Below are 25817 nucleotides of genomic sequence, written 5' to 3' on the forward strand. Positions count from 1 at the left end.
GTTTTAGTCTTGCTTGATTTTCATGTCTGTATTTGGAGTGTTCTTGGCAAAGATACTGGAGTGGTTTTCTATTTCCTTCTCCAGTTCATTTTCCAGAGAACAAACAGGGTTAAGTGACTTCACTAGGGTCACACAGTGTCTGTTGCTGGGTTTGAATGCAGGAAGATGGGTCTTTCTGACTCCAGGACCAGCACTCTATCCACAGTGTCACCTCCTGGATCACTACCATGTTGTGGTGGAGGGGCTTGCACAGTTCAATGAAACCATGAGCTGTATCATGTAGGGTTACCCAAGAGGAACAGGTCATGAAGGAGACTTTTGACAAAAGGTGATCCACTAGAGGAGGAAATGGCAAAGCACTCCAGTATCTTTGCCAAAAACAAAGCCAAACAACAACAACAACAAAAACCCCCAAGGATGGTACTAAAACAATAAAAGATTTGACACTGGAAGTTAGGCCTCTCAGGTCGGAAGGGGACAACTATAAGTACCTTCAGTACTAGTGAAGTAGCTGGGCCAAAGCTGAAAGGAAACTTAGCTGTGAATGTGTCTGGTGACAAAAGAAAAGTCTGATTCTGTAAAGATCAGTATTGCATAGAAACAAGATTTAGATAAGTTGGATGTGGTCAAACAGGAGATGGAAAAGCTAAACATCAAGTTCCTGGGTGTCAGTGAACTTAAATGGATGAAAGGGAACAGGTGAATTTAATCCAGAGATCATTACATATACTACTGTGGTATAGAAGAAATGGAGTAGCCCTCATAGTCAATAAAAAGGTGAGAAAAGCAGTGCTGGGTTATAATCTCAAAAATGATATGATGATACCTGTCTGAATCCAAGGCAAACCAATCAACAACACAGCAATTCAAGTCTATGTTCCAACCACTGATGCCAACAAGGCCCAAGTTGATCAGTTCTATCAAGACCTATAACATCTTCTAGAAATAACACACAAGCACACATATACACAAAGACATTACATTCATCACTGGGGTTTGTAATGCTAAACTAAGAAATACAATGATAATTGGAATAACAGAAAAGTTTGGCCTTGGAGTACAAAATGAAATAGGGCAGAGACAAATAGAGGTTTATCAAGACAATTTGCTGTAACAACAATGCTACTTGCCACTACTGTGGCTGTGTAAGGCCAATAACACCAGCACACAGGAGGGCTACTAGCACAGGTTCTTTGATCTGCTTTTCTAAGGAAAGTAAATTTAAGGGGTTTACAATCTCACTTTAATCAAACATACATATTTCATTCACTTAGTTCAGGGGGAAAAGTCAGCACCCTGAACTTCAGAGTTCAAATTACAAACAGAAATTACAAGCAGGAATTACAAGCTGAGAAAAATAACACAAATCAACAGACAGGCTTCTAGCTGTCTGACCAAAGCTATATATACATAGTTAACAGAGAAAGAAGCACCAACATCTGGGTTTTCAAAGCTGGGGGCTCTTTAATGGCTATCCACAATCTCCACACCAACACTCTTCCAATGAGTAAGCCCCCAAACAAAATGCTAACCTCAGAGTATATATACACTTCTTCAGGGTCAAAGCACTTCACATCTCTCAAGGGCTTCATACCTCTTGAGGGTTTCACACCTCTTGTGACCTAATTAGCAAAAGGGTGTGGGTCTTTCTACAAACAAAGGCAAGATTCAATCAAAAGTACTTGATTGCCCCAGTGCTAAGAAGCACTCCAAAACAAAAGGCAACAAAAAGTCCCACTTTGCTTGCCCTTACCCTTGCTGGTCATAACAAATACTCTTTTTCAACAACCCACAAAGTTACTCTACACATGGACATAATCAGGTGGTCAATAAAGAAATCAGATTGATTATATACTTTGCAGCCAAAGGTAGAGAAATTCTATACAGTCAGTTAAAACAAGACCGGGAGCTGAATGCGATTCAGCTCATGAGCTCCTTATTGCAAAATTCAGACTTAAATTGAAGAAAATAGGGAAAATGATCAGAACATATAGATATGACCTAAATAATATCCCTTATGAATATGAAGTAGAAGTGATGAATAGATTTAAGGAATTAGATCTGGTAAATAGAGTGCTTTAAGAACTATAGACAAAAAAAAAAAGCACTGTGGATAGGGATTCACAATATTGTACAGGAGGCAGGAACAAAAAGTATTCCAAAGAAAAAGAAGAGCAAGAAAGCAAAATGGTTGTCTAATGAGGCTTTAGAAATAGCTGGGGTAAGAAACAAAGCAAAAGGGAAAGGAGAAAGGGAAAGATATACCCAAATGAATGCAGAATTCCAGAGAACAGCAAGGACAGATAAGAAGGTTTTCTTAAATGAGCAATGCAAAGAAATAGAAGAAAACAATAGAATGGGAAGGACAAGAGATCTCTTCAAGAAAATTAGAGATATCTAAGGAATGTTTAATGCAAAAATGGGCATGATAAAAGACAAGGATAGTAGGGACTTAACAGAAGTAGAAGAGATTAAGAAGAAGTGGCAAGAATATATAGAAGAACTATACAAGAAAGATTGTAACCTCATCAATAACCATGATGGTGTGATCACTGACCTACAGACAGATATTGTGGAGAATGAAGTCAAGTGGGCCTAAGGAAGCATTGCTAACAATAAGGCTGGTGAAGGTGATGGAATTCCAACTGGGCTATTTAAAATCCTAAAAGACAATGCTGTTAAAGTGTTACACTCAATATGCCAAGAAATTTGTAAAACTCAAACACTAGATTGGAAAAGGTCAGTTTATGTACCTATCCTAAATAAGACCCGTGCCAAAGATTGCTCATATTACTGAACAGTTGCAATCATTTCACAGGCCTGCAAGGTTATAGATTCTGCAAGCTAGACTTCAGCAATATGTAAATCAAGAATTACCAGAAGAGCGGCTTCATCTTTCTTTCCATCTTTCCTTCCTTCCTTCCTTCCTTCCTTCCTTCCTTCCTTCCTTCCTTCCTTCCTTCCTTCCTTCCTTCCTTCCTTCTTTCCTTCCTTCATTCCTTCCTTCTTTCTTTCTTTCTTATTTATTTTTAGTTTTCAACATTCACTTCTATAAGATTTTGAATTCTAAATTTTTTCCCCCTCCCCAAGATGCTATGCAATCTGATATAGGTTATACATACACATTCATATTAAGCATATGTTCACATTAGTCAAGTAATAAAGAAGAATTAGAACCAAAGAGAAAAACCAAGAGAAAGAAGAAACAACAAAAAACGAGAAAATAGTATGCTTCCATCTGCATTCAGAATCCATAATTCTTTCTCTGGATGTGGACAGCATTTCCCCTCATGAGTCTTTTGGAATTGTCTTAGATCCCTGCATTGCTGAAAAGAACTAAGCCTGTCAAAGCTGGTCATTGCACAATGTTTCTGTTACTATGTATAATGTCCTCCTGATTCTGCTCACTTCACTCAGCATAAGTTCATGTAAGTCTTTCCAGGTTTTTCTGAAGTGCACCTGCATTTCTTATGCAGCAATAGTATTCCATTACATTCATATACCACAACTTGTTCAGCTATTCCCCAGCTGATGGACAACCCCTCAATTTCCAATTCTTCGCCACCACAAAAAGAGCTATTATAAATATTTTTGTACATATGGGTCCTTTTCCCATTTTTGTGATCTCTTTGGGATACAGAACTAAATGCACAGTTTTGTTGACCTTTGGGCATCATTTCAAATTACTCTCTAGAATGGTTGGATCAGTTCACAACTCCACCAACAATGCATTAATGTTCCAATTTTCCCACATCTTCTCCAACATTTATCATTTTCCTGTTTTGTCATGTTAGCCAATATGATAGGTGTCATGTAGTACTTCAAAGTTGTTTTGATTTGCATTTCTCTAATCATTAGTGATTTAGAGCATTTTTTCACATATCTAGCTATATAGCTTTAATTTCTTCATCTGAAAACTGCCTGTTTATATCCTTTGACCATTTATCAATTGGGGAATGACTTGTACTCTTATGAATTTGACTCAGTTCTTTATATATTTGAGAAATGAGGACTTTATCAGAGACATTGGCTGTAAAAATTGTTTCCCAGCTTTCTGCTTCCCTTCTAATCTTGGCTGCATTTGCTTTGTTCATGCAAAAACCCTTTAATTTAATATAATCAAAATTATCCATTTTGCATTGCATAATGTTCCCTATCATAAATTCTTCCTTTCTCCATAGATCTGGCAGGTAGACTATTCCTTGCTCTCCTAATTTGCTTATCGCATTGCCCTTTACATCTAAATCTTGTACCCATTTTGACTTCATCTTGGTATACAGTGTAAGATGTTGGTCTATGCCTAATTTCTGCCACACTATTTTCCAGTTTTCTCAGCAGTTTTTGTCAAATAGTGAGTTCTTATCCCAGAAGCTGGGGTCTTTGGATTTAAAGAGTAGATTACTGTAGTCATTGACTACTGTTTCTTGTGCTCCTAAGCTATCCCACTGGTCCACCACTCTATAGCCAGTATTAAGTAGTTTTGATGATTAGAGCAGGCTTGATTTTGAAGAGGCAGAGGAACTAGAGTGCGATACTCACAGTGTTATGGAGAAAGCAAGGGAATTCCACAAAACATCTACTTCTGCTTCACTGACTATACTAAAGCCTTTGACTGTGTGAATCACAACAAAATGTGGCAAGTCCTCAAAGATCATCTCACTTGTTACCTGAGGAACCTGTATGCAGGCCAAGAAGCAACAGTGAGAACCAACCACAGAACAAGTGATTAGAAAAGAAGTACAGCAAGGCTGTTTATTGTCATCTTATTTATCTAACATATATGCACAGTAAATCATATGAAATGCTGGGCTAGACAAATCAAAAGATAGAATTAAGGTTGCAGGAGAAATATCAACAGTCTCAGTTCTGCAGATGATACCACTCTGATGGCAGAAAGTGAAGAAGAATCAAGAAGTCTCTTGACGAGGGTGAAAGAAGAGAGTGTAAAAGTTGGCTTGAAGCTCATCATCAAAAAAACTAAAATTTTGGCAATTGGTCCCATCACTTCCTGACAAATAGAGGGAGAAGAAATGGAAGCCATGTCAGATTTTATATTCCTGGGCTCAAAGATCACTGCAGACTAGAGCCATGGAATTAAAAGCCTTGGAAGGAAAGCTATTGCAAATCTGGACAGCAGCCTAAAAAAGCAAAGACATCATCACCTTGCTGACAAATGTGTATACAGTCAAACCTACAGTTTTTCTAGTCGCAATGTATGACTGTGAGAGTTGGACTATCAGGAAAGCTGAACACTGCAGAATCAACACTTTTGAACTGTGGCACTGGAGAAGACTTTTGAGCGTCCCTTAGGCAACAAGGAGATCAATTGGTCAATACTTAAAGAAATTAATTCAGACTCTTCACTGCAAGGTCAAATACTGAAGCTGAACCTTAAACACTTTGGCCACATAATGATAAGATAGGACTCACTGGAAAAGACCCTGATGTTGAGAAAGATTGAAGGCAAAAGGATGAAGGGATGGCAGAGGATGAGATGGATAGATAATATCGGGGAAGCAATGAACATGAGCTTGGACAGATGTTGGGAGTTAGTAGAGGATAGAAAGTCCTGGTGTGCTATGGTCTATAGGGTCACAAAGAGTCACAACTGAATGACTTAAAAACAACAACATAACAGGTAGTGCTGCTATTTCACTTCTGAGTCCTACGAAACGGAAAAACCACTAGCTTAATACTGAATCAGATAACAAAACAAACTGATTTCTCACTTTTTTCATTTAATTTAATTTGTACTTGCAATTCAGAAAAACTAACTAGACTAGATAGTACAACTCTCCCTTAAACTACAGAAAAGGAAAATCATTTTCAGAGTTGAAAATATTTAATAAAATCAAAATTTAAAAATCCATAAGCTTTCGTATTTCCTTTGTCAAAATCAGGAAGGTTATAAAATGCCTATGAGGAAATAATGGGACAGAATTAATGTAATCCTTACTGCTGTTAAATCTATGTTGGAAAAAAAGGGATCAATTTCACTGTCCACCAAGGTTTAAAACTTAGAACTAACAGAAAAGGAAATTTAAGGCATTGATTAATTCAGAAGTCATATCGTACAACTTGGGTTTAAAGTTTCTGAACTGAATGCAAACCCTTGTATTTGCATGTATTTGTAAAAAAATGTTTTATTTGGAATTATGGAAAAAGATAGGATAGAGAATTCACTTGGAGATTCAAACATAAGTGAAATGGAGCCACTATAAATAACACTGGATTGGGATATTTATACACTTATACATTTAAATGTCCAACCGCAGGTAAACATTTATCTTTTGGGGAGAGGCACAGGTGGAAAGAGGCCCATGGCAAAGTTACACAGTGGTGGGTCCAGGATCTTTGGCTTCACTGCCAGTGTCATCCAGCCTCAGGAATACTGCTGTATCGCATCATCATCATGTCAATATTAACTTAGTGCTCCAGGCCAACAGTGGCAGAAGAGCCTGGTGTGGATCTTGAGAAATTTACAGATACTGGTTTTTATTATATCTTGCTCTGCATCCACATTTTTTTCATTTTGAAATAAACAATGTTTCTAATGCTAAGATCTTGGCTATTATTTAGTTTTGTCAAATACTTCAAATTAATTTTGATTGTATTTTTAAAAAAGATAACTGTGTTGCGAAAAATGATCTAATTAAGAGGTTAGGGATAAAGTGCCCACCACATGAAACAATTTCTTCCACTAGCTAGTGTTCCTTAGCATGAATTAAAGGAAAAAAATAGCAATTGTACTCTCTTCTACATTAAGCTTATTCTGAGGGCTTCTACTCAGTACTTCTAATCTGTCCTTCCCAGTCACATGAAATATATTGTATTTTTCTAAAACTAAAATTGTTTAAACAAGGACAAAAGCCTTTAGTTTTCTTGAATAAAACATGATTTTTCAATTTTTAGGAACATCTAGAAAGTATTATATGCAGCTAACAAGGTCTATAATTTTCTAGAATTACAGAAGGGACTTAAGCAGCTACCTAGTACAACCCATACAGGAAAGGAATCTCCACCATAACCTCTGGCAGATGGTAATCCATACTATGTTTGAAGAGTTCCAAGGAGGGATGACCTACTACCTTTAGGACAGTCATTCCACTTTTGGACACTTTTGAAGTTTTTCCTGGCAGCAAGCTTAAATTGGCCTCTGTAATTTCCTCCCCATTGCCCTTGGTTCTCTAAATAGAGTAAGTCTAATAGCTGTCATGTCTTTCTTCATCTCTTCCATAGGCTAAGTGTTTCCAATGCTTCATAAGAGATGGGAGCAAGACCTTTTGCCCTTCACACACAGGATGACCCTCCTCTGTTTGGATACTCCCAGGCCTAACACCTTATGCTTGTTCTAGAAGAAGCCTGTAAGGGCAGATGGTATCCAGGGGCACTCTCCTCCTCAGTCCCAGGGACCAGCCCTCTCTCTATGCAGCCTAAGATTGCATGAGCTATTTTTGGTTGCAATATCACCCTGCTGACTTGTATCAAGATTACAGACCACTACAATCTCTACAGCTCTTTCAGGAGAACTTCTCTCCAACCATGCTTCTCCCACTGTGAGGATAATTTTTTTGTCCACAAGTGCAAGGATCCCATCAAGCCTTAATCAGATTCTCTGCATCTGCCAATTGTTGCTCTTATGTTTGCCCCGTGGGGCCAAGCAGAACAAGTCTAATCCCTCTTCCACAAGAGAACTCTTCAGATACAAAGCTTGCTGCCTTACATATCATGGACACCTAACGTACAGGCTTGTTGATTGTTTGGTTGACAGGATTACTCAACTACGACTATTTTCCCCCATAAATCTTCTCTTAAGACTCTAACTCTTTCAAATGGTCCTCCTCGAGAAGTGAATCTCTAGACCTTCCAAGTATCCCAGCTCCCTCCTCTGGATGCTCTGTAGCTTTATATTATCATGAAATACTGGAATTAGAGCCAGAAGGGACCTCAGAAGTTATCTAGGCCAAACTTTTCAAAAACAAAGTATACTCATGAGCACGTCTCTCTTTACCAAGCATTAAATGAGCCAGATAGCATAGCTGTTTAGCACAGGTGTCAAACTCAGGGTCCACAGGCCAGAAGCAGGCCAGCAAAACTCTTGAGTAAGGCCCAAACCAGATTAAAATGTAATTTAAAAATGTTTAACAAAATAAATAAAATACAACACAGATAATGTTAATTTGTGGGTTTTTTTAAGTTAATAGTGGCCTGTAGGGATCAGTTTGTTTCTTTTTTGAGTTTGATACTGCTAGTTTAGAGCATGTATCAAGTAGAAAGATTATTTCCTATCCAGACCAGTAAGCTTACAGAGAAAAAAACAGCTCAGCTACTAAAAGATTTCTTTCCTTAATTTTAACTGCCTCTTCAATGCATTGATTTGGCTCAGATAGAGTACATGGTTCAGTGCAAAGCTATTCATGTCCTATTACTTGTGAGTCAATAGTACCAGCTTTATGTAAAGAGGAAAGGACAAAACAGGAAAGAAAAAGCTTACACGAGGAAGGGCCTCATCACCTCTTACTTCCCAGCCTCCACCCCCAGTTTTCCTGAAATAACCCAGAATTGGTAGGGATGATGGAGAATCAAACGCAGCTGAGGATTTTAAACATCTCCTTTTGAATGTAAATCTTTTCTCCATGTTCCTCTTATCTGAGGCATTTAGATTATGAGTCTAGTGTTAAATTCCATGCTCTATATAATGTCTTGTGGTTGGTAAGTCAACACACAAGGTGAATTTTATAGTAGACTGACATTCAGAAATTCATATATAAGCATATGCACAAAATCTTAGCAAAGACTGGAAGCACAGGCAGCAAGCGCTTGTGAGAGGTCCTGGGGTTCTACAGTAAGTAATAGAAATGGCCTTGATTTTCCTTTATTTCTTTCTCTCGATAGTTTGTGAGGATCAGGGGAACGAGGTAGGAGGTACATAGTAAAGTAATGTAGAAGCCCTGGAAAACAGTACCGAAAAGACTATTTGCCGGAGGGTGGTAGGCTGACAGAGTTGCTGGAAGAGCAAGGGCTACTGGGAAGAGAAAGAAAGAAGAGGGAAGAAGAAGGAACCAGAGAAACTAGTGGCAGTGCCATGGAACTAGGAGACTTCAGAAGGTAGAAGGCAGCTACAGAACAGATGGAAAGAGATGGCAGCTGTGATGAGGTGAGCCACGTACAGCCAGGGCTGCAGCACTTGTACCGCCATGGGACTTGTCAAGGTTATTGTGACTTTGACCAGACTTCTCCTATTAGATTTCCCTAGTTTTTCTAGAACAGAGACTAAACCATTTTAGGGATAGAGGGTGAGAAGTGATACCTGTCAGGAAGTTTGGCTGTAATTACTTCCTACTTTTTTGACAAAGGGGGAGCTGGAATATTAACCCTTATCTCTTGGTCCCTTTCTCTGTCCCAAGTAATTATTCAATGATTACATACTTACTGTTAGTCTTTTGTTTAAAGGAGGGAAACTGAGTGTACCTGGGAGAGGTTAGGAATAGTCAGATTTGGATTTGCTCAGAAAGACTCTAATTGAGGGCATGAATCAAGGACAGTCCTAATTGTTGGGAACCCTAAGATTGAGCCTATATCCATATCAGTTCAGGCCTCTGGTAACAGGTGACGGGTTACAAACATTAAACCACAAATATCACTGTAACTAAGTCGATTAAATCCTGTTCTGCTGGCAACAAACAACAGGATCCAGTTAGCATCTGAACACTTCAATTTACATTTTCTTTAAGCAAAAGGAAATATAAGGAAGCGCTGCAAATCAGTAAACATTGGGACTTGGGCATTTCTTCAATGAGAGAAGAGGATGTCGTTATTATTCCTCCTGAACTTTGGAATGTAGTACTACAGGTTTGTAACAAGAAGGAAAAAATCATGTACTAAGTATAACTCTGACCCTTAGAGTTTCAGAGTCTTACCTGATGAAACTGTTTAGGGCTAGACTAATATGGCGATTGGTAATGCACTCAGCTCCTTGAAAAAGATACCTTATTTTGAATAGCACTTAAGAGAATACATTAAATTTGTCATCAAGAATTTTTTTCTGCTTCACCTCCTCTTGATTTATTTTAAAAGAAGGGAATAAAAATATTAAAAGGCCAACTATTTTCATTTTCTGACATGTAGAGTGAAATCCTTGGGAAATTAAAAAGAAGCAAACAAACCAGAAAAACACAACTCTGTCGAATTGTTTCGAGCACCAGTAACTTAAGTCAATTCAACAAGTAGCAAATTTTGGTCTTTCAAACACTACTTTTGAAATAACAATATACCACCAGATTGGTAAAAATTAAAAGAGAGTGCAGAGGCAGACATTAATAGATATTGACAGAATATGCTATGACTGATTTAAATCAACATGATTTCTATTTGAGTAGTTGAAAGCACATTCTGGGGAGAGAGTGACAAGGTATCTGAGTTATGTGAGATGGTAAAGAGGGAAGAAGAGGGAGCTCTCATCCTTAAAAGGAGGACATTTGCTTTCTTCTCATTTACTTCTCAATCCATTCTAATCCACATTACTCAAGACAATTCTTGTCACCAAAATCCTCGGCACTATGAAATGGTTCCACATCAGAAACCTATGTGGTTTTTGTGATGGAAATGGCATTACAGATGCATTAATATCTGCTTTGCTGCTGTACCCTAAGGACCACTGGGTCTTTCCATCTGACTTAAAGCTCCTTGAAAACAGAGACTGTCTCTCCTTTTCTATTTGTATTCCCAGCACTTAGCACTTAGCTTTGCAGGACATCACTTAATTCACATTTATAAAGTGCCTAGTAGGTCCCAGGCACTGTGCAAGGTGCTAGCAATTCAAAGAAAAATGAAAAATGGTGCCTGCCCTCAAAAAGCTCAATCTAATGGGGGAGACAACATGCAAACAACGATGTACAAACAAGATCTCTAACAGATATACTGGTGGGTAGCGCTAGAGGGAAGGCAGTGAGATTAAGGAGGATTGGGAAAAGCTTCTTGCAAAAGACAGTACTTTAACTGAGACTTGAAGGAAGCCAGGGAAGGCAGGAGGCAGGGATATGGAGCGAGAGCTCTCCATGCATAGAGAGATAGACAATTGTGCATGAAGAACAGGCAGGAGGACAGTGTCACTGGTACAGAGTATGCTGGGGAGGGAGTGTGAGGATTATACCTTATAGCCAGAGCATTTTATATTTAAAAGAATTTAGTGAATGGGGGGGGGGGAAGGAGGCTTGGTGGTGATTTGGTCAGTCTTACTTAGTAAGATCAGTTTGACAGCTGAGTAGAGGAGAGCGGTCAGAGAGAAAGAGTGGTGGGATAGATAAAAGCAGAGTGGAGAGAAAACCGTCCCAAAGACCTAGAGAGAAGACAGTATCAAGAAGAAGAGAGTGATCAAGAGTGTCAAAAGGCTATAAAGAGGGCAAAATGGTGAAGACTTTTAAAAGGCCATTGGGTTCGTTAATTAAGAGACCAGTGGTAACTTTAGAGAGAACAGTTTCAGTGGAATGATGAGATCAGAAGTTAACCTATAAAGAGTTAAGAAGAGAATGAGAAGAAAAGAAGTAGTACCTATTATAGGAGAATTTCTCATGGGATTTAGTCACAAAAGGGATGAGAGATATAGGCTGATACCTAGCAAGGATGGGCAGATAAAGTGAGGACTTTTTAAGGATGGGGGAGACATGGGCATGTTTTGTAGACAGTAGGAAAGCAGCCATTAGACAGAGAGTGGCTGAATATTAATGAAAGAGCAGGGATGATAGAGGGAGCAATCTGCTATAGAAGATGGTTTGAAATGAGATCACTTGTACCTGTAGGGAGGTTTGCCTTGGTGAAAAGGGCTATCTCTTCATGTGAAATAGTCATAAAGGGGGAGATAGTGACAAGGTATCTGAGTTATGTGAGACGATAAAGAGGGAAGAAGAGAGAGCTCTCAGCCTCAACATTTTCAGCGAAATATGAGGCAAGGTTCTCACTTGAAAGGGTAGAGGAAAGGGTTGCTGTGGCAAGTTTGAAAAAGGATGAAAAGTTTTGGAAAAGCCACTTGTGGTCAGTGGGATAGTGAACTGATTAGGCAGGTATAAAAGTATTGTCTTGATAGAATGGGAGATCAATCGACCTTATGTAACATAAACTTGTAAGGAACCCAGTTAGAATGATTTCATAATTTTCTCCAGTTTCATTCACACCAATAAAAGCTTTTTCCTTTGTTCATCATTTAACTAAAGACATTCTCTCCAACGTTACTAAAGATCTCTTAACTGCTAAATCGAAAACTTTTTCAGTCCTCATCCTTCTAGACCACTTGGCAGCATTTAACATTATTTGACACTATTGACCTTGGATACTTCCTTCTCTTGGATATTTTCCCCTCCCTGGGTTTTGTTAAACAGTTCTGTCTTGATCCTCTTGGCTTCTCCCTTTAAATTTTCTTTGTAGGATAATCATAGGCACTCTTCCCTATGCTTAGTTGCAACCCAGGGTTCCATCTTGGGTACTCATTTTTCACTATACACCCTCTCTTGTTGGTAACCTCATGAGTTTTCATTAATTTAATCATCATTTTTACAAATGTAACATCAAGATCTATTATATTGAGCTTTAGTGTCTCTCCTGAGCTCTGGTACCACAGTATCAACTATTAGACATTTTAAATTGGATACTATCTCTCTCTATCTTTCTGTCTGTTTGTTTCTCTCTGCCCTACCTAACTGCTTTAAACTATTATTATTATTATTAATTGATCATCATCATCATCATCATCCCAGAATAAAACTGAAAGCACCAATATAATAATTTCCAATAAATAACAGTGTAGTCCAAACTGTAAATTGCTTATAAAGATAAAATACATTCAATAATCTGAATCTAGAACCAGAAGACCTAAGTGTGAATATCATTTCTACTAGTCATTTCTGTGTGACCCTAGAGAAGTATCTTCATCTCTATGGACTTTAATTCCAAAAAAAGGGACCTGAATTAGAGCTCTATAAAATTCTTTATAATTCTAATCCTTATGAAGCTTCTTGCTCTAATTCAGAAATAAATTTGTTAGAGTATTGTAATAATGAGCAGAGGAGAAGGGGTTAAATAATTTATAAACTACATATGAAGTATCATAGAGTATACTGAATAATAAGTTTATCAAAAGAAAACAGAAAATGCATAATTGCATAAAGTTTTATAATTCTGCAAATGCTTACCTTGTTCAAAATTTTAATTTTCTTCAAAACAGTAAGAAAGCTATTCTAATGAGTAAATGAAATATTGAAAAGTAACATTAGGAGTGGCAGAATCCATTTTTGTGGGTGATTTAGAAAGAATGTCTTCAGTAAAATGTCACAAAGACTGCTGAACAATTTTTTTTCACTTATTTGTACTGAAGAGAAAAAGTAGAACTGTGTCTAAGTTCTGTGAAGGATACAGCTAAGATCAAATTAGCTTTCTGATATTAGAGCTTTTGGACTGGGTCGTCAGTGGAAATGATGCGATGTCAAAAATGAACCAGGAAATGAGAACCTGAAAAGGAGTGGTTAGATAGGCATGAGGAGAACCAAGAGAGAACAGTGCCATAAAAACATAGAGAGAAGAAAGTATGTAAGAGAGGTTTGTAGCGACTTCAACAAAGATGAAAATTCTTACTATACTCATCAATATTATACTCAAAAGGTCATCAGAATGGTTAATTAAGAAATCATTGGTGAAGATGGCAGCTGGAAAGCAGGGACTTGTATGAGCTCCCCGCCAGGTCCCTACAAAAACCTATAAAAAATGGCTCTGAACAAATTCTAGAACTGCAGAATCCATGAAATAGCAGAGGGAAGCAGGGATCAAGCCCAGGACAGCCTGGATGGTCTCTGGATGAGGTCTATCGCGCATGGAGCGGAGGGGAGCGGAGCCCAGCATGGGTGGCAGCAGGACCAACCAGACTGGGAGCTGGGTGGAACAGGCCCTAGCACCCTGAATCAGTGAGCTGTGGCAGTTACCAGACTTCTCAACCCACAAACACCAAAGACAACAGAGAAGGTTAGTGGGAAAAGCTGTGGGGGACAGAGTAAAAAGAGTTCACGGTTCAGCCACCCCTCCAGGGGCAGCGAGGGTGGTGCAGCTACAGAACTACAGCTGCAGTTGCTTCTGACCCCAGGCCCACCTGGTGGGAGGAATTAAGTGGTGGATCAGAGCAGGAGTGCAGAGCCTGCTTAAGATTTGCGTCAGGTCTGGGTTGGAGGTTCTTGGGGAAGGAGGAGTGCTGGTGTGGCAGAGATGGCTATATAGAAATAGCTCTGAAAACAACAGCACATCCCCTCAAGCTTGGAACAAAGTACTCTTTACTCTAAAAGCAGTCATACCCCGCTGAAAAACTCAAGGGTCAAATAAGTTGGCTGGGAACATGGCCAGGCAGTGAAAATGGGACTCAGATTCAGTCTCAGACTTTAGAATCATTCTTTGCTGACAAAGAAGACCAAAACATACAGACAGAAGAAGTCAACAAAGTCAAAAAGCTTACAACAAAAGCCTCCAAGAAAAACATGAACTGGTCTCAGGCCATGGAAGAGCTCAAAAATGATTTGGAAAAGCAAGTTAGAGAAGTAGAGGAAAAATTGGGAAGAGAAATGAGAGTGATGCGAGAAAACCATGAAAAACAAGTCAATGAGTTGCTAAAGGAGACCCAAAAAAATACTGAAAAAAATATTGAAGAAAACAACACCTTAAAAAATAGACTAACTCAAATGGCAAAAGAGCTCCAAAAAGCCAATGAGGAGAAGAATGCCTTGAAAGGCACAATTAGTCAAATGGTAAAGGAGGTCCAAAAGACCACTGAAGAAAATACTACCTTAAAAATTATATTGGAGCAAGTGGAAGCTAGTGACTTTATGAGAAATCAAGATATTATAAAACAGAATCAAAGGAATGAGAAAGTGGAAGACAATGTGAAATATCTCTCTTTGGAAAAACCACTGACCTGGAAAATAGGTCCAGGAGAGATAATTTAAAAATTATTGGAATACCTGAAAGCCATGATCAAAAAAAGACCCTAATTATCATCTTTCAAGAAATTATCAAGGAAAACTGCCCTGATATTCTAGAGCCAGAGGATAAAATAGAAATTGAAAGAATCCATCGATCGCCTCCTCAAAAAGATCCCAAAAAGAAAACTCCTAGGAATATTGTTGCCAAATTCCAGAGCTCCCAGGTCAAAGAGAAAATACTGCAAGCAGCCAGAAAGAAACAATTTGAGTATTGTGGAAACCCAATCAGAATAACACAGGATCTAGCTTCTTCCACATTAAGGGACTGAAGGGCTTGGAATATGATATTCCAGAGGTCAGTGGAGCTAGGATTAAAACCAAGAATCACCTACCCAGCAAAACTGAGTATCATGCTCCAAGGCAAAATATGGATTTTCAACAAAATGGAGGACTTTCAAGCTTTCTCAGTGAAAAGACCAGAGCTGAATAGAAAATTTGACTTTTAAACACAAGAATCAAGAGAAGCATGAAAAGGTAAACAAGAAAGAGAAATCATAAGGCACTTACTAAAGTTGAACTGTTCTGTTACATTCCTACATGGAAAGATGATGTGTATGATTCATGAGACCTCAGTATCATAGTAGCTGAAAGGAATATGCATATATATGTGTATGTATATATATATATATATACATATATGTGTATATATGTCTATACATATATATATATATATATATATATATATATATATATATAGAGAGAGAGAGAGAGAGAGAGAGAGAGAGAGAGAGAGAGAGAGATAGACAGAGGGCACAGGGTGAGTTGAATACGAAGGGATGATATCTAAAAAAATAAGATCAATTTAAGGGATAAGGGATAAGAGAGGAATATATTGAGAGAGGGAGAAAGGGAGAGATAGAATGGAGTAAATTATCTTGCATAAAAGTGGCAAGAAAAAGTAGTTCTGTAGGAAGGAAGAGGGGGCAGGTGAGGAAGAATGAGTAAATCTTGCTCCCATCAGATTTGACCTGAGAAGTGAATACCATACACACTCAATTGGGTATCTTATGCCACAGGAAAGAAGGAGGAAGAAGATAAAAAAGAGGGCACGATAGAAGGGAGGGCAGACAGGGGGAGGAGGCAATCAAAAACAAACACTTTTGAAAAGGGACATGGTCAAGGGAGAAAATTCAATAAAGGGGGATAGGTTAGGAAGGAGCAAAACATAGTTAATCTTTCACAACATGAGTATTGTGGAAGGGTTTTACATAATGATATGCATGTGGCCTATGTTGAATTGCTTGCCTTCTTAGGGAGGGCAGGTGGGGAGGGAAGAGGGGAGAGAATTTGGAACTCAAAGTTTTAAAAACAGATGTTCAAAAACAAAAAAAAAGTTTTTGCATGCAACTAGGAAGTAAGATACACAGGCAATGGGGTGTAGAAATTTATCTTGCCCTACAAGAGAAGAAGGGAAAGGGGGATGGGAGGGGAGTGGGGTGACAGAAGGGAGGGCTGACTGGAGAACAGGGCAACCAGAATATAGGCCATCTTGGAGTGGGCGGGAAGGTAGTAATGGGGAGAAAATTTGTAATTCAAACTCTTGTGAAAATCAATGCTGAAAACTAAATATATTAAATAAATTAAATAAAATTAAAAAAAAGAAATCATTGGTAACTTTATAGTTGTTTCAGTCGATTAATTACATTAGAAGCCAAACTGCAAAGAATTGCTCAGTGAGTAAAACTTTTTTAAGGAATTTAACTGTGAAAAGAAAGAAACTAAAGACTGTTTGGCTCTAATGAGTAAGACTTGGTCAAATTTGTAGGCAGTGGTGGGGGGATCGTTAGTAAGGAAAAACTGAAGATGAGAGAGGAGAGAGAGGGAAGGAGAGAGTGAGGAGGAGGGAGAGGGAGAGGGGGAGAGAGGGAGGGAGAGGGAGACAGAGAGAGAGAGAGAGACAGAGAGAATGACTGTTGGGACAACATGCTGGAGAAGACAGGAGGGTATGGGATTAAGAGCACATGTAGAGGAGATGGCCTTGGTAAGAAAAAGGATCACCTCTTCATCAAAGACTGAAACGAAGGAAGAGAGAATGAGGAATGATGTTAGAGTATTTTGAGAGGTAGAGAAGGGGGAACTCACAGTGAACGATTTGCATTTTCTCACTAAAGTAAGAGGCAAGATTTGCAGCTGAAAGGAAGGGGGTACAGGATGGTATGGGAGAATGAGAGAAAAGGTCTAGAATAGTTTCTGTGGGAAATGGGACAGAAAATCAATTAGGAATAATAGGACTGTCTTGCTGAAGTGAAGGTCTAGTTGAGATTCAATACCAAATTTATATGGGACTTCGTTGAGTGATTTCTTTCACTTTTATTCCATTCCATTCAATAAACACTTACTAAGCAGTTACTATGTGCCAGACACTGTGCATATGTGAGTAGGAGCAAAGGTGGCAGATACTGGGAGTAGGGGATTCAAGAGCAGAAGACAGTATGGAGGTGAATTGATTAACTATAGGGTCAGCTTTGTGAAGTGAGTAAAGTGTAGACAGCGCAGAGGTGACAGGCTGGGAGACTGATGATGGATGGAAGGACTGGAGGTTAGTCAGGATGAAGAATAGGTTTACAAAGAGTAAGACACATGGAGAGATGGAATGTATGATGGAAGATCATGATCTGATAACAAGATATGGGAGTTTTTGTTCATGGAAGTGGAACACTTCATTAAGTTAATGGTGAGATCATCCCTGTGTATAGCAGAAGTGGAGTCAAAGAGTAGGTCATGGGTATTGAATGGATTGAGAAAACGGGAGATTATAATGTTTGAGGAGATATTAACATGCACACTGAAGTTTTGTACCATAGAGATGAAAAGAAAGACTATGAGCCATGTACTGAATTTCTTGAAAAAGAAACTGAAGGAAAAGAAGGATCAGGGAAGCAACACTACTGCTTTGACCAAGTTATTATCAGTGACTCTCACTGCTAGCCCTTCTTCTGCCCAAGAGGTTTTGGGGTTCTAAGAATGTTGTCATCCTATTCCTTAGAAGTAGCAATGGTAGGACTAGCTAGAGGGCTCAGAGAGTATACTGCTGCTGCCCAGTGGGTTGATTCTCCTAAAACTGGAAGCAGGGAGAAGAGGAAGCTAATTTAAGGATCCCAACCCTATTACATTACAACAGCAAAAAGAAGCTACAGCCCTAACAGATCTGACCAGGACTACCATTACCATTAAGGGAGAATGGGAAGAGAGCAGAAGAAATGTACTACTTACTGCAGTAGAAAATGGACTGGGCAGTCCTTGCAGCTGGTGGTAATTTGCTTTTTCTTGTCTAAAACTGGCAGTAAGATTGCTTCTTGAGAGGCAAGAGTTTAAGACAAATGGCAAATGTGCTTTAATATGCCCAGAATGTAGTGCCACCCTAAACAGTTTCAGTAGTAATGAGGTGCTACCAAACTGTGATCTTTGAAAATCTCTTCCAACTGATGGTACCTATCAGGGACAGATGGGTAAAAGATCTGAGAACAATGCTTGAGCTTTGTTACTTCTAAAGAAATTTTAATAACAGGACTCATGAAGTCCTAATTAAGAGATTTTAATCATAGGGAATAAGTTCTTGCATTTCCCACTTTAGGCATTTCAAGTTTGGTGAAAAAATGCTCATATACTACTATCTGTCAGACTTTTAATTTAATTCTATTACACAGTTTATTTTTTATGTAATTTTATTTTCAGTTGCAAATTCTCTTTCTTCCCCAACTCTTCTCCCCCCTTCTCCCATTGGGAAGGCAAGAAATACAAAACCATTATAAATCTTTGGTGTAATTTTAGAGGTGGAAGTAAATATACACACACACACATGTATGTATACATACATACATGTACATAATACATATATATTATTCCATAGCCATAGGCACTTAGGCACTTCCCTTATTATATTGTAATGGATCAACAGCCAAGATTAATAATAAAATAAACAATATTGGCTAATATAACATCCCTTTAAATGTATCTTAACTTCCATACTCATCATAAAATTTAATTGTTAATGGAGACTACTAAACAAATGGTAATGAATTATGACATTTCTTTGTATTACTGGTGGTAAAACAATTTTTCCTAACTATAGTAATAATATTTTATTAAAGGGAAAAAAGTTGAGAAGATGAACGCTTTATGACACAACCCAGAATTTGATTTCATAAGGACACTTCCTTACATTGTAAGATCAGGCAGAAAAAGGTCCAACTTGGCCAACACTTTACTCTAGGCTAAACTAGATGTAATCTTACCTGTAGTAAATCCTCAGTGTCTGGATTTCTTCTTTTAATTTTTTATATTGTTGCACAGCAGTTTCTCTATCTTGTTGCATAGATAACAACTTTGCCTGCAAACAGATGGTTGAGAATTTATGAAAGGTGTTATTTTCAGGATTTTTTTTGAAACTTCCATATAATACTGCCATGTGAATGTCAGAGACAGAGAATGGCATTTAATTTCATTGGTTATAGAGAACTCTCTTTGAGGTAACTTCCTGTACCAAACAATACAGGTCAGCCCTTTACCTGCAGCTTATAGTCTCAGAGAGTTGCCTAGAGTACTCAGAGAGATTATGTAACTTTCCCTGCTAGTGTGTGTCAGGAAAAGATGTTAAACCCAGCTCTTCCTGGCATCAAGGCTAGCTTTATCTGTTATACCACAATATATCTCATTAAGCATTATACAGGTAATCAGTTTACTGATATATGTGAAATCCAGAACCAATTTTAGCATGATTCCGTAGGTTTACCCCATAAGATATTACAGTTCTATATTATTATTGTCATTATTATTATTGCTACTGATAAAATTCAGAAAATTCTAAGTGTGTGGCCAGGCCATTTTCTGGGTTCTCGTTGGGGGGAAAATGACCCATAAGATCCAAAGCTGATCTCATTAACTAGTGATTTGATATTTTAATGTTCTTTTATGACAATCATTTCAAATCACTATACTGTAATATCTACAGAATCACAAAACTTGACATTTGGAAGGGACGTCAGTGGCTGTCTAATCCAACCTATTCATGAAAGGCATCTCCACTCTAACACATCCAACAAGTATTTTGGATGCCAGAGATTAATTTCTTTTTCCTTGCAATTTATTTATTTAACATATTTGGTTTTCAGCATTGATTTTCACAACAGTTTGGATTACAAATTTTCTCCCCATTTCTGCCCTCCCCCCCCACTCCAAGATGGCGTATATTCTGGTTGCCCTGTTCCCCAGTCAGCCCTCCCCTCTATCACCCCCCTCCCCTCTCATCCCCTTTTCCCTTCCTTTCTTGTAGGGCAAGATAAATTTCTACGCCCCATTGCCTGTGTATCTTATTTTTTAGTTGCATACAAAAAGTTTTTTTGTTTTTGAACATCTGATTTTAAAACTTTGAGTTCCAAATTCCCTTCCCTCTTCCCTTCCCACCCACCCTCCCTAAGAAGTTGAGCAATTCAACCTAGGCCACACATGTATTATTATGTATAACCCTTCCACAATATTCATGTTGTGAAAGGCTAACTACATTTTGCTCCTTCCCAACCCATCCCGCTTTATTGAATTTTCTTCCTTGACCCTGTCCCCTTTCCAAAGTGTTTGTTTTGATTACCTCCACCCCCATCTGCCCTCCACTCCATCATCCTCCTGCCTTTTATTTTTTTTTTTATCTTCCTCCCTCTTCTTTCCTGTGGGGTAAGATACCCAACTGAGTATGTATGGTATTCCCCCTCAGGCCAAATCTGATGAGAGCAAGGTTCACTCATTCCCCCCTCACCTGCCCACTCCCCTCCTCTCCTGGAACTGCTTCCTCTTGCCACCTTTATGGGAGATAATCCACCCCATTCTATCTCTCCCTATCTCCCTCTCTCAGTAAGTTACTCTCTCATCCCTTAATTTCATTTTATTTCTTTTAGCTATCTTCCCTTCATCCTCAACTCACCCTGTGTCTGCTCTCTCTCTTTTACATATATATATATATATACACATACATACACATACATACATATACACATAGATACATGCATACATACACATTCACTTATATATATACATAAACATATATATATGCATATATATATATGCATATTCCCTTCAACTACCCTAATACTGAGGTCTCATGAATCATACTCATCATCTTTCCATGTAGGAATGTAAACAAAACAGTTCAACTTTAGTAAGTCCCTTGCAATTTCCGTTTCTTGATTACCTTTTCATGCTTCTCTTGATTCTTGTGTTTGAAAGTCAAATTTTCTATTCAGTTCTGGTCTTTTCACTGAGAAAGCTTGAAAGTCCTCCATTTTATTGAAAATCCATATTTTGCCTTGGAACATGATACTTAGTTTTGCTGGGTAGGTGATTCTAGGTTTTAATCCTAGCTCCATTGACCTCCGGAATATCGCATTCCAAGCCCTTCGATCTCTTAATGTAGAAGCTGCCAGATCTTGGGTTATTCTGATTGGGTTTCCACAATATTCAAATTGTTTCTTTCTGGCTGCTTGCAGTATTTTCTCCTTGATCTGGGAGCTCTGGAATTTGGCAACAATATTCCTAGGAGATTTCTTTTTGGGATCTATTTGCGGAGGCGATCGATGGATTCTTTCAATTTCTATTTTGCCCTGTGGCTCTAGAATATCAGGGCAGTTCTCCTTGATAATTTCCTGAAAGATGGTATCTAGGCTCTTTTTTTGATCATGGCTTTCAGGTAGTCCAATAATTTTTAAATTATCTCTCCTGGATCTATTTTCCAGGTCAGTGGTTTTTCCAAGGAGATATTTCACATTGTCTTCCATTTTTTCATTCCTCTGGTTCTGTTTTATAATATCCTGATTTCTCATAAAGTCACTAGCTTCTACTTGCTCCAATCTAATTTTTAAAGTAGTATTTTCTTCAGTGGTCTTTTGGACCTCCTTTTCCATTTGGCTAATTCTGCCTTTCAAGGAATTCTTCTCCTCATTGGCTTTTTGGAGCTCTTTTGCCATTTGAGTTAGTCTATTTTGTAAGGTGTTGTTTTCTTCAGTGTATTTTTCAGTATTTTTTTGGGTCTCCTTTAGCAAGTCATTGACTTGTTTTTCATGGTTTTCTCGCATCCTTCTTATTTCTCTTCCCAATTTTTCCTCTACTTCTCTAACTTGCTTTTCCAAATCCTTTTTGAGTTCTTCTATGGCCTGGGGCCAGTTCATGTTTTTCTTGGAGGCTTTGGTTGTAGGCTCTATGACTTTGTTGTCTTCTTTAGGCTGTATGTTTTGGTCTTCTTTGTCACCAAAGAAAGAATCCAAAGTCTGAGACTGAATCTGGGCGCGTTTTCGCGTCCTGGCCATATTCCCAACCAACTAACTTGACCCTTGAGTTTTTCAGTGGGGTATGACTGCTTGTAGATTACAGAGTTCTATGTTCTACGTTTGGGGGGGAGGTGCCAGCTCTGTCAGAGCCGCACTCCTCCTTCCCCAAGGACCCCCAGTCCAGACTGGGCTCAGATCTTCGGCAGGCTGTGCACCCCTGCTGTGATCCGCCACTTAATTCCCCCCACCAGGTGGGCCTGGAGCTGGAAGTAACAACAGCTGTAGCTGCCCCACCTCCGCTGCCCCCGGGGCTGGAAGCCGAACCGCGAACTCCTTCCACTCCCGCAGCTTTTCCCACTAACCTTCTCCGCAGTCTTTGGTGTTTGTGGGTCGAGGGGTCTGGTAACTGCTCACGTATTCAGGGCGCTAGGGCCCCCTCCGCCCGGCTTCTGGACTGGATCGTCCACGCCGCTCAGGCTGGGCTCTGCTCCACTCCGTTCCCAGCTCCCAGCTCCCAGCTCCCAGCTCCGTGTGGAATAGAGCTCACCCAGAGACTATCCGGGCTGTCCTGGGCTGGAGCCCTGCTTCCCTCTGCTGTTCTGTGGGTTCTGCCGTTCTAGAATTGGTTCAGAGCCATTTTTATAGGTTTTTGGAGGGACTCGGGTACGGAGCTCACTCTAGTCCGTGCTTACCAGCCGCCATCTTGGCTCCGCCCCCCCAGAGATTAATTTTTTAAAGGAGAATCATAGACCTACCCCTAGCTACAGTTGTAGAAATTTGATAGACCTTTTCTCCTAGAGTTCAAAAGCAATAGTTTAAAATGAATTCACTTTATCACACAAGCAAAAAGTTATATCTCAGAATCTCAAACTTGTCACAGGACCTGAGCTTGAACCCAATACTTGAATGACCTTTGATACATCATTTAACATCTTTATTCTCAGTTATTTCAGCCTTAAAAAAAAAAAAACAAAAACAAAACCCTAACACCCATACCTATTATGGTAAAAATCTAAAACTCATATTAGGGCAAATAATGTTTATGAAATCCAATGAGAAACAATAAATAGTAAGTGACATCTTCCTCCCCCAGAACAGCACACTCACTAAGCCAGCCAGAAACCCACAGGCATAAGAAAAGGGAGCTGCCAGTAAAGCCAACATAAAGCCATGTAAATAAGCCAGAAACCTCACAGTATAATCAGAGATGGGCCAAATACTGTTATTGCCTGTGGAGCTCTGTATTTGAAAGGTGAGCAGAAGTTCTGAAGAGAAAGCCCTAGGGGATTTAGAAACCCTTGGAGGCTACATGAAGTATTAGTGACTAGTGTGGCATCATATTACTCAGGATGAGACATCCCTGGGATTTGAGGTCTCTGACACTGTACTTAGACTATGGAGGGCACTGAAAAATTTAGCACTTTGAACCTCAAAGATTCAAGTAACTTAACACCAGCAGTTTTAGGTCAGTGCAGAAACCTATGTGACCAGGGATGAGACCAATTAGGGGTGACCATGCCTTCTGAGAGCACAGTAGGAGATGGAAATTGGATCTTGCACAAAACCCCAAGTGAAGAACTAAGGCTGGAGAGATAAGTAAATCAAAGGAAACTCCCACAACTCCAAAGAATTATTATAGATCCAAAAAAGCCCAAAAATCCAACCCTGGAGAGAGTAATGCCATAACAATTCCAAAAGAGATTCATGGAAAATGGATTTTCCCCAAGGATTACATGAATACTGAGAAGAAATAAAGAGACAAGCCCAGGGATAAACATAAAAAGGAGAAAGAGAAGGTGGGACTGAGTTCTGGAAGAGAAAGGAGATATTGAGGATGGTCATTGGCCCTACAAGCGTCTCAGAGTAGAAAACTCAGCCAGACTCCACCAACGTACTCATTGACTGAGAGTACTAGGGAGAGATCTGTTTTTCACCCAACCTCCCATTTCTGCCTAACTAGTCACTCTCTGTCTCTGTCTCTCTCTCTGTCTAAATAATCTATTTTTTTACTAACTGAACATTTTCAGCATCTGATTTTTGCCTGAACAAAACAGGCCAGAGGCAGAGGGCTCAACCTCTGCCTGTTAGGAATTATAAATGAGGTCTCAGAGTGATTGCAATTGAACTCTTAAGTTTAAATGTAAAATAAACTGCGAAAGTTGCAAAGGAAGAAACCATGTGGATTTTAGGGTCAATTATATTGCTCCTAGGCTTAAAATAAGCTAATTAACAGATTATTACACTATCATCAAGCCTAAATTTGCCTCCTAGCAACTTTCACCCATTGTTTGAGGTTCTGCCCCATGGGAAGAAAACACCAACTTTACTTCCTGGCTTTCAGTCTCTTTCCTTTCCAACCTCAACAAAGTGGCCAAATTGATATTGGTAGAACAAAGATCTGACCAATCACCCTTACACTTAAACTCAGAATTCTTTCACATCTTCCTATTTCTTCTGAATTGAACTAAAAAACTCTTCAGGCTGGCATTTAAACCCTCAACAATCTTTCTCCCTTCTGTATTTCCAGGTTCAACATTTCTCTTCTTCATGAACTCACTGTTCATGTCAAAGTGACCTTCAAGCTCTTTCCTGTATTTGACCTTCCATCTCTTCCACCCATGCCTTTGCACAAGTGGTTCTCACGTCTGGCCTGGACTCTTCTCATCTTTGCCTCTTCACGTTCCCTCCTTCCTTCAAATCATAGTCCAGGTGCCACTTCCTACAGGAGAGCTTTCCTGATTACTCTACTTATTAGCACTTTTTCCCTCACAAAATTACTTTGTATTTACTCACTTGTGTACATATTGTTGTCCATTTCCTATTTTTGATTGTCAATTACTTGTTTAAATAGTTCAGGATTAAGTTATTTCAATTGCACAGCATATCTTTTTCTCATTATTATTCTTTCTTCCTGCTTTTTACCAATTCTGATCTTGGCTCTGACAAGTCAGTGGTCTAATTGTATACACACAGCTGATTCAGGGATAACTCCGACATGAATAACAAATATATTCCTGTCTACTGAAATATCATCTATTTCTTTTTGCGGTGTTATTTCGTGCTTGCCATGTCTGGCATATACCAATTCTTTTCTTGAAGAAAGTGTTCATGATAAATGGACCTGAATCTTCTGTGTATATATGTCTTTAACTCCTTTCATTTGTTTTTCATGAACCATACTTTCTCACAAATTTTTATTGCTATTGTCACCTTTTCCTACCTTTGGATTGAAGTCATCAAGTATCAGAATGTATGTTGGTTTAATTTACAGGGCATTATCAAGTTTTTCCATAGAATTTCTCTACTCTTCATCCTCAGCAACCAATATGGAGGCATAAGCTACTGCTATTTTCCATGGTAATCTTTTTTCAGTTACTTATAATTGTGATGACAATTACGATGGCAATGTGTGATGACCAAATATCCCACAAAGGAATATTTCTTTTTGTATAATAAAGTCTACTCCATCAATTCCTTCCTTTACCATTCTGAGGAATACCTGTGAGCCATCCTTTGATTTATCTATAACTTCTGTCTTTCTTTTAGTTTATAG

The 25817-nt window shown here is 38.8% G+C and overlaps 1 protein-coding gene across 1 annotated transcript in view; it reads right to left on the reverse strand.

The window, feature by feature from the left end:
- MIPOL1 (mirror-image polydactyly 1) overlaps positions 1-25817 on the reverse strand; it is a 508657-nt gene that overhangs the window by 118644 nt on the left and 364196 nt on the right. Inside the window, exon 14 of the mRNA XM_036752890.1 lies at positions 19247-19341. Within this exon, the coding sequence (XP_036608785.1) occupies positions 19247-19341 (95 nt within the window). The remainder of the gene's footprint in view (positions 1-19246; positions 19342-25817) is intronic.

Source organism: Trichosurus vulpecula, chromosome 3 (assembly GCF_011100635.1).
Source record: "Trichosurus vulpecula isolate mTriVul1 chromosome 3, mTriVul1.pri, whole genome shotgun sequence".
Taxonomy (NCBI): domain Eukaryota; kingdom Metazoa; phylum Chordata; class Mammalia; order Diprotodontia; family Phalangeridae; genus Trichosurus; species Trichosurus vulpecula.